This window comes from Paramisgurnus dabryanus, chromosome 5 (genome assembly GCF_030506205.2).
Source record: "Paramisgurnus dabryanus chromosome 5, PD_genome_1.1, whole genome shotgun sequence".
Taxonomy (NCBI): Eukaryota; Metazoa; Chordata; class Actinopteri; order Cypriniformes; family Cobitidae; genus Paramisgurnus; species Paramisgurnus dabryanus.
Genome location: NC_133341.1, coordinates 13,132,554 through 13,143,119, shown reverse-complemented (window position 1 = coordinate 13,143,119; position 10,566 = coordinate 13,132,554). Strand labels below are relative to the sequence as shown.

The following is a 10,566-nucleotide window of genomic DNA, read 5'->3' as shown; positions in this document are numbered from 1 at the left end:
TAGTTTTGAAATACAGCGAAATATAATCTTAATCTCAACCAGAATCTGTGGTTTCTATTAAAATAATTTATTAATGAATCATATTTTGGCACGTGCAAATAGGTAAGTTTAGATCTATTGGATGTATGGTTATCTATTTTTGTAAACGATATATGAAGCAGTATGCAGTACGTACATCTTTAGCTAATTGTGCGTTACAATGAATAAAACAAACAAACAGAGAAAAACAGAAGAAACATATTACATCTTTAGATGTTGCATTTTAATGTTTTTTTTTATGAAGGAATATATTTTCAACAACTGTAGCAGTGTACACAATGCATAACACAATGCATTTCTCATTAAACAGTACATCACATAACGTTACTCCCAAACAATTCATTCACATCATTCAGGGACTATAAACATTGGTTATGATATTTATCACGCAAACTGCCAAGCACAGACAGCTATTCTTGCCATCCCATCAGAGAACAGCGTCTACGCGACGCATCCCGTTCACACCAATCATGACAATGGGAAGGAATCGGACAAAAACAAGTTAGGTTGTCAGACAGGCCGATTGGGCAATAACAAACCTCCCACTGACTCTACGGCGAGTCACGAGAGTTCGAACTTTATCAGCGTGACTGGGGAGTTCCAGAGCACGAGGACGAGCTCTGATTCAAAATTAATAACCGACGCATAACCGTTAACCTAGTCGAAGTACATCGACTTTATTTTTGTATTTATTTTTTATTATGATAAACGGTACCACCTTCAAGCACAGGAAGGCAGTAGGCTAGCGAGCTTGCTAACTAAACTATCCTAAGGGGAAGTGGCAGCAGTCATCATTTTAAGAGTTTTGCTATCAGGCTCGATTGCTAGCGTAGCCTCCGCCTACACACCCACTTTTCGCTCGTTTGTTGTTTACACTGGTGTCGAATAACCTGGACTTCAACAAGCTTCGGCTTTCTGCTGAATACAAAAGCATGGTTTGGCTATATAGAGCATTCCACCGTTGTTAGCAAGCTAACGATACGAATGCTTGTCGCTAGCCAGCTGCAACTGGAGTCGGCCTGACAATAGAGTGGCGTGGACTGTGTAAGTCTTTTGGTTGTCACTTATTAACGACCAAAACGCTGGTCTGACGGTTCACTTCTATGCAGTTGTTTCACTGGGCTTCGGGGGAAATAGGAAGCGTTCGGCTACGCCTTTCTGCGTCCTTTTGGCGCTGAAGTGCCAGGCGCATCTCAGGAGTGCTGATCTCTCAGCATGCTGGACTGAAAGAGCGGTGATGAACATATTGAGGTTTTAGTCGTCTTCGACTGTTTGGATCTGTCTCGATTGTCTATTTGGGAAGACAGAAACACAGAGGCAAGAATGAAGAAGTTTGCTCGTATGCCAAAGTCGGAGAGCGGAAGTCTCGGGGGTGGCTCTGGATCTGGTACTGGCAGCAGCAACTATATTGGAAGGGTGTTTGCCGTCGGTCGATACCAAGTCACGGTGGAAGAGCTGGTCGCTGAAGGTAAATCAGTGATGAATGTTTAGGCCAGTAAAAGTGGTAATAATTGAGATGGCGAAAACTTTGTGGTAAAGTTTTGAGAGCCACCCGAACCCCTCAAACATTTGTCTGTTTGATGTAGAACCTGTTCAGTGTAAACGGATACATTAAGCTGTTTACTGTAGGTGACATCTCGTCACATAATTTTATTTTCTTGCCATGAAGGGTAGGCTACTAGCTGACAATAGTCATGCAGATTACCAAACCAAAAACACGACACTATATAGTTCATACTCTCCATTTTTCACAACAAAAATTTGAAGCCCCCCATTCACAGCTTTTACCTATTAAAGTATTCTAGGTCTTTACCTCACTGGAAATATATATTTTTGTTATTAATAATTAAAGAAAAAACTAGATTTTTATTTCGTTTAACTTATTGTATTAATCGTTTTGTCTTATTTAAGTAAATGTATATCATATTAAGGCCCTTTAAAGTCTGTTGAGGCCATGTTGGACCCCAGAAACTGGTTTAGATTAAGTTATCCTATGCATAATTTTTTGGGTTTGTCACTAAATGACCATGTGCTATTGGGTCAGGAGTCTTTTATTTGCAAGGTTTGGTTGTGTCCTAATCTTGGCCTGTGGTTATAATGCCATGTGACCCGTTTCAAACTGCAGCCGGATGACAAAACTGCAAAAAATCGCAGCATTTTTTATTTGTGTGTATCTGTCACTTGTGAAACTTTTAGCACAAATGTTTTTGTAAACTATTTTTATTAACAAACATCCACTTTCATTCATTCTACCAAACTTTGCCATGACAAAACATTTACAGTGATTGACTTTAAAACAAATTTGTCTATGGATATGCTATTATTAAGCCAGTTCCCAGTTCAGGACAATGTATCTTTTTACTATTTAAGGTTTTCTCACTGAAGTTTTAGTTGTAAATACAGATTAGCTATAAACAGATAACAAAATCAGTTGGTTGACTTTGCCCTTAGTATACTATTTACCTCTTTTCTTTGATATCAAGGTGAGTTAATTTCGAGAAGACTTGTATTGTAACATGTTTGCTATTGTTTCATCCAAATACTTCATCGTTTTGTTAATATTTCATTAGAAGTGTCTTCCTCTGACTGTGATACAATAATAACGTGTTTGCATGTTGTTTTTCATTAAACTGTCATAGTTCTGTGAGTTGCAAGTTGGGAGTCTTGAACTTGCTGACTGGATGAATAATATAATTTTGCTGTCAGTGCAAAACTTCACAAACATGCGTTGATTTTGAACTTGGTTTCAAAAGTGCTTTCTCTTTCTTCTTACCAGGTTGCCATTTTGAATGCCCAGCAATATATTTCACTTCTGTTAAACTTCTGTTACTTGTTTTTGTTTGTTTAAACCTCCTAAACATTATATTAGTAGATGTCTGTAAAATAATTTTTGCTGGTGCAAATGTCGTCTTATCATCTGCAGTGAATGCTTTCACATATTTGTTTGTTTCGTTTCTATTATGTTTGGCATCTTTCAGTATTAATACAAAGCTAACAAACATAAGAAAGAGAGGCATGGAAATGTTGTGCAACGGATATTACGTGGTACACATTTATTTGTGTACCGTTCTGGTGGTGAATGTGTAGATTTTGGCTCTTATAGGAAGTGTTTTAGTGCATTTGTTCTCGTCTTGTTTCTTTGTGTTCTGTTATTTTTTTGCTCTTATTGTATTATTCCAAATAAGTTATTTCAGCCATCACATTCACATTAGAAACAGCTGGGTAGTTGGCAGAGTGTGGGCTGACTTTTGGATGTGGGACTGTAGTTTGGGGATGAGTTTTCTTTATTTGACTCCCTGCATGCCTGGATGTTTTTGTATTGAGACCACATGAAGCTTTTTAAATGATTTGTGTGTTTTCACCAATGACCATCCACCTGCTTACCTTTCTGTCAACAAAGGTTGTGTGGACTTTATTTTATGCAAACAAACCTTGTCATTAAGTGTTATGCCCTATTTCACTTATTTAGAAATCAATGAATCATCAGTTTAATATTAAAATGGGTGTTGTTTTAGTTAAAGTCCAGTGTAGTGCACTTTTCCTTGAATGAGCTGTGCACGGAGGTATCACCCCACTCACTGAGTATGTGTTTAAGGTAATAGCAATGCTAAGAAACACTCTGATTTCCTGATACTCTGCTATAGGTTCTGCAGTACATGTTTTATAGTCAGTTAAATGGGTATTTACAGTTCATGTGTGAAGGAGAGTTCAGTGATCAGTCACTTTAAACACTGGTCTCCTGAAGTGTGTTGATGTTATGGCCCCTGTCATTTATAGTCATTGGAAAGTGTCCTTTCTCTTTCCCAGCAGTCAATGTTCTTTGTATGTTTTGTGTCATCTTTCAGTATTTATAGAGACCTATACTATTTGTTTTACTATTTGGATTCCACTTGCATTCTTGCCTAGTTTAACTTGACACATGAGGACCTTGAAGTGTTGTCATCTTCTCTTACAGTAACATTATATAAGTATGCAAATGTGATCAGAATGTGTTGTATTATAATGGAAACAGACTGCCAATTTAAAGTGAACAGGACCAGAACTGCCTTTTCTGACATCTTCGTCTATTTTAACCAGAATTTGTCCTGTTCTGAGATCTGCAGGTGATTTTCAAATGTAACCTATTTAAACAGTTAGTCTGTTAGATTTTAAAATCCCTTGCCCATTTTAATAGTCCTTATTATTACAAATGATTGCTCATCATAGTAACACTCAAAGTGGAGTACAATTCAATCACCACTTTCAGTTTTATACTTGTTTGTCTCCATTGATAGTTTTCTTTAATCTCTTTCCGCAGCTACAGTATGTTATGGTTCCTTCTTTCCATTGCCAAAGCTTTGTCTTCATTAGGTGCCATAACAATAACTGCAGTGCATCATCTAGTGGTAGTTTGTTAGTGAATGGAAATGCATTTAACCACCCAAAGGAATTCAAAGGCCGGCTAAGATTGTGGTTTGAAATTAGAGGCTCTATATGCAGGGCAGGCAAGACCCATGTTAATTTTATTAAACCACTCTGGTAAGTGGAGGTCCTTGCTAAATAAAGTCTATTTAACACATCTAATGTGACTTTATGGGATTGGTGGCATAGTCCAACATGTTGCCAGTGCCATGTTTAGACATGATAAATATGTGATTGTCTGGATCTCTACACTTTTCTGTGAAGACCCATTTCTGCTTTTATCATTTAGCTATACCATAAAACCCATAGAGAAACATTTCTTACACTGCTGTAAGAAAATGGGTCACTCGGGCTTTGTGAGTCGGAGTGGGGTTGGCATTTCACACCGTGTTGGCTCAAAAAGGTTCCTTAAGCAATTCTCTGTCAAAACACTATTTTCTAAGATTATCTAACACATAGCTCTGAATCCCTTTGTCTTAATCAGTATGCGGCTGCTTGTTTCTCAACTTGAGGTCTTTGGATTGTCTTTGGTAACTTTGTTTTGTCTGGAATTGACAAGGTCTGCACTGTAGACTTTTAGGTAAATGTAGATTGCAAACTTAAACATTTTTTATTTTGGTGGTATTAATGTAAATACATTGTAATGGTGAGAGAATGAGAAGTTATGTTTGCAAGTGATGCTGTTAAATACAAATTGAGTCTGGTTACTAAGACTTCATCACAGCTTGGTAGTAGTTTTATATCTTATTTAATGTTGGAATGCACTGCAGGAGTAAATGACCACAGATTTTCAATGGGAGAATGAAGACAGTATGTGAGAGACTCAGATAAACAGTCAAGTAATATTCTTGTACTTTCCTTGTCAACCTAGTGACCTATGTTGCTCACAAGTCTCTAATTTGGGGTTAATTGGTCTATTTTCATACACGTAGCAGCTTCTCTGTACGTGTATCTTTTGTTGGTGTGCTGGCGCTTTGGATATTAAAAGCAATGTAAAAAGACACTTCTTCTGTCAAATAGATTTACATAAATTTATTGGAAAATCTTATGAGACTCATCTGTAAAGATCCTAAAAGGGAGTTGTGTTGCCCTCAATAATGCTGTCGCAATGTGGAGAATCTGTTAGTTTCTCACCAAAAGCAAACATGGCTATATTTTTAGCATGTCATCCCGTAAGACAGATACATTTGTGAGCATCATTGTGGTGTAAGTTGGAGGAAGCTGATTAGACAGTGTCCTTTGGCAGATATCTGTGAGGAACGTGTAGGCCGTTGAAATTTATGAAGGATTCTTCTGTTAAAATAAGATTCAAGACCTGCAGATATCAGGCAGATGTGAAAAGAAATAGGAAAAGACAACACTGACATGAGACCTGCTGTATTTCAGCAACATTGGTTAAAATGTGTGTGTCTATAATGAACATGCAGGGCTTTTGTGGATTAAGTTTTTTTTTTTTTTTTTTAGAAAGCCTGGAAATTGATCACAATACTATTTTGGTATGATAGCATCTTATTGAACATATCTGATACTCCATAAAGTAAGTTTCTGTATTGTATGGGATACAGATATCAACATTTCTATACAGTATATCATCAAAAGATTGTTGTATGGAATAACCCAGAACAGTCAGGTGAATGGCCTTTGTTTGTCCTCTTTATACACCGCTGAATTAACATGTGTGATCGTCAGCACATTAGACTGGTGATGAGGGATTTATTTCTGGATTACAGTGTGTGTTGATAGAGCATTTACTGGAGAAGAGAAGAGGTGTTTACTTGAGCTAGATCTGCAAAAACAACAGTGTGGAATAGGCATGGGCCGGTATAAGATTCTGGCGGTATGATAACCTTTAGCAAAAATACCACGGTTTCACGGTGTTGCGGTATTGCCATTGCAACACTAAAATGTGTTATTTTCAAATGCCAGGTACAATAAAGCCTTTAAATTATAATATGCTTTCAAAACATATATAATATTTTCGTAATATATATTAAATGTAAACATCAAATCAATCACATGACTTCATGATTTAATGAATTTTGTATAAACACAGCTCATACCTTGGAGACGGTATCACAGAACATTTTAGTGGTTTTGAAACCTTGACTGTTTTAAACCTCGGTATACCTTGAAACCGGTAATCGGCCCATGCCTAGTGTGGAAATGCTTATTTTAGCGGTGTGTTGAGCAAAACAGTTCAGAGCTTTTCAACCCAGTCCTGGAACGTCCCTCATAGCTCATCACATACCTGATTTGACTCATCAGCTGATAATAAAGACCTCCAAAATGTAAAGTTCTGGGGGTTGCTCTGGGACAGAGTTGAGAAGTACTAGTAGACAATGGTTCAACATGACTGATATCAGCCAGGGTTTTGAAAATACGACATGCGGTAAATGGAGTAGTTCGATCAGATATTTAAAGCGTCATGAAACACTAACCAACACTTTTATTTTAGATCTTAACATGGTTAGTTGTGTTGCACATCATAAAAGACAATGTTAGCATCTGTTAATATTAACATTTGGAAAAAAACTAGTTAAATTTGAGCTTTTTTGTCTTCCGGTTTTAAACTCCATTTCGTGGCAAAGTACTGTAGTACATCACATCGCATCGGTGTCTCATTATTATTTATAAGATAGCGTGTTCTTATCCAATGTGATATGGATAATTTTCCCCGCGATGCTGTCAGGGCTAGACTCACCACCCATCAACTATGAATTTGCTCGGAAAAGCTACAGGAGGAGGGTTGGCCTTGACCTTGTTCTGAGGTATCATGTCCTGGGGACTTTTCCTTATCTTCAAAATGCGCTATTATTTCAACTATAAAGTTTTACTTGACCTTTGTTTAAATGAAATATTATATTCAGTTTAATTATTTCTTTAATACTGCTATTAATATTTGTTACACTAGCTTATTATATAAGGTGCCCCACCCAGTCCTCACCGTTTTTCTCACAGCATCCACGCCTGTTTAAAGGGATAGTTCACTTTAAAATTAAAATTCTGTCATCATTTACTCGTCCTCATGTTGTTCTAAATCTGTATGAACTTCTTTTTTCTGATGAACACACAATAAGATATTTTGAGAATTGATGATAAACACACAGCATTAAGTGACCATAGACTTCCATAGTAGGATTAAAAATATATGATGGAATTTAATGGGTACCATCAACTGTGTGCTTACCATCATTTATCAAAACATTTTCTTAGTCATTTATCACAATACTTCCAAAATATTTTTTTCCTACTATGGAAGTCAATGGTCACTATCTGCAGTGTGTTTCCCATCATTTTTCAAAATATCTTCTTTTGTGTTCATCAGAAAAAAGAAATTCATACAGATTTAGAACAACATGAGGACGAGTAAATGATGTTAGAAATTTCATTTTAAAGTGAACTATCCCTTTAAGTTGCATTTTTCAAAATGATAGTGAGGTAGACTGGAGCTGAAACAGCGGGGTTTCATGACCCTTTAAGGCTGACATCCCAGCTTAGTGTCCATATGAGCAGATATAAACCCTCTGAGCTTGTTTAGGGTCATGGTTTATTATAGTCTCATTATCTCGTCATCAGCTATAAGGTAATTTAGATCTTGTTAGTTGATACGTTTTTGGTGCACATACATCTTAAACAGCATTTAGATTTTTTTATAATTGTGTATGTCATTTATGAAAGTTGTCAAAGGGATATTTGAAATCATTGTGCAAGGATACAGAACGTTTAGCTGTGGATGGAAAAAAATGTATGTACATGATAGATCGCTAGGAGAACATGTGAAACACCAAGCTATAAACAGTGCAGTAGTATATGTTCAAGTATTTTTAAATGAATAGGATGTTATTGAAGTCAAAGTTTATGAATGCCAAATTGCTCACACTCCTTTTTGTGACACTTAGTACACAATGAGAAATTAAAGCATTCAATACGATGAGAAATGCTGGTTTTCTTGGGTCATTTCAAAAACAGCTTATTGGCAATTGTTTTTTGATGATTCAGCATGACTGGATTCCCTTCCCCAAAATTCCCATAAGTTTCAGTTTATGTCATTTCACCCATTGCTATCAAACTTTGTTGTTTAGGCGTTAGCTCTATGAGTTTATGAAGTCCTTCCCAGGCATTTAATTAATAAGGGCACTTGTAAAACTTCTGTACTGATAATGAACCTAATGTGGGTTTCCCAGTGAAGGAAATGGAACTAAACCACTGGCCGAATTTATTAAGAACTTGAGCCTACAGCATATGGCCATCATCAGTGGGCAATGGGCATCAACACCACTAACACCACCATGCCTTGCCCTTGACATAAGCCAACTGTCTCTCCACATCTAATGTGAGGAATCAGAAGCAGCTTTCACTAAGACAGGTGACAGCTGCTTTGTGCGTGTTGCTTTAAACAGATCTGTATTTTCCATTTGAGGTATTTTTTTGAGAGATTTTTTTTAGCTCCATAGCACAAGATTTATAGAAGTGAATTCTTGATCATTTTAACTCTTAACGTGAATATTTGCTGGACCATATTTCAGCTTATCACTCAGGTTTGTTTGTTTGCATTTCCATTTAACTAACTGGGCTCAAAACATTAGATAACATGACAGAATTTTAATATAAAGTTATTTGTTTATGTTCAGATAAAAAAAGTAGGTCATGTACATCTAGGATCAGTAAATAAAGAATTTTGATTTTCTATTAAACGTTTCATTTAAGCTTGTACTGTTGAAACGATTGCTTGATGAAAAGCCTGGTGGTCTGTTTTCATTTGTACTATTCAGCTTTAAATTGTGGTACGTTTGCATCATCAACAAAAGTATAGAGCAGACAGAAAATAATGACTCAAGAATGCATTGTATGGATTGTAGGCATGGGCCGGTTACTGTGATACTGTTTTTTTAAGGTATGAACTGTGTATTCAAAATGAATTAAATCATGTAATTGAATTCATGCTAACCATTCAATTACATATTTTTGAAAGATATTATAATTTAAATGCTTTATTTTTACCAGCATTGTATGTTGCTTAAAAATAAAATGTTTTTTGTCCAGTTGAAAATTTGATGTTTTTATATGCAGACATTTGAAAATAACTTTTGATTTTAGTGTTACAATGGCAATACCGCAACACTGTGGTATTCTTGATTATGGTTATCATACCGCCAGAATTTCATACCCATGCCTAATGGATTGCAAGAGATAAAGAATGCAAGTTACTCGCCGAAGGCACGTCACACATCAAACTGCGTCAGGGGTCAATGCTCAGTATCTCTTAAATGAAGTCTATTCTACATTTAAAATGTTAAGAAAATAATAATTAGTTGTGCTGTTGCATCTTTTTCAATTTATACTGAATTGCTTCTGTAGCAAATGCGAACTTTATTATACATATGATAAAGTACCACAAACCTCTGTTTTCAAGCTAGCACATGTACAGTTCATACACTAGTCTAGAAAACCGCTTTTCTCCAAAACTGAGGTGTCAAATGGGCTTGGCTGTGCACCAGAAGAATTTATGTGGAAGTATCCCTTACTAACAGTTACGTTTGCATGAAATTGCATAGGTTAATAGAATGATATGCTACTGTTCTAGAGCAGGGGAAGAAATAACTGGGAAGTATATTAGAATAGCATTTGACCTGGTTACATATCAGTAACAAGCCAGCATAATTTAGGCCACTGTTACGAGTATGAATGATTTTATGGCATGAAAAGCTCATTGCCAGTACTAAAGATAAAATTTCAAAAGCAGCCTATTTAAATATTTGTCATTTGATTTTTAAGACTCTTTTATTGTCACTGATTTCTCTTCATGGCTTTACATGTGATGTAACTGTAGGTAACTATCTACACTGCACTATTCAGTGGAAATAAGTTTTAATTTATGTAGCAAATGCTGCATACGTATTAAACAGTAGAGTAGAGCCCGGCACAACCTAACGCTTTTTGTTTTGGCTCAATCATTCAAAAAATATTTGAGTTTGATTAATTATATTTTTACACAAGCAACACGCACATCTCTGCTACAAATGAACATTTGAAGTTTGTTTCTGGTACTTATCATTCTTGGACAATTACACCAAACGTGACAGAAGTGCAAACGTTACAACTTACCCCATAGGTGGGGTTAATTGT

The 10,566-nt window shown here is 36.2% G+C and overlaps 1 protein-coding gene across 1 annotated transcript in view; it reads left to right on the top strand.

Annotated features, from left to right (window-relative positions):
- The first annotated feature begins 577 nt into the window (after positions 1 to 577).
- bmp2k (BMP2 inducible kinase) overlaps positions 578 to 10,566 on the top strand; it is a 34,005-nt gene continuing 24,016 nt past the window's right edge. The window contains exon 1 of the mRNA XM_065266866.2: positions 578 to 1,507. Within this exon, the coding sequence (XP_065122938.2) occupies positions 1,363 to 1,507 (145 nt within the window). The 5' untranslated portion in view covers positions 578 to 1,362. The remainder of the gene's footprint in view (positions 1,508 to 10,566) is intronic.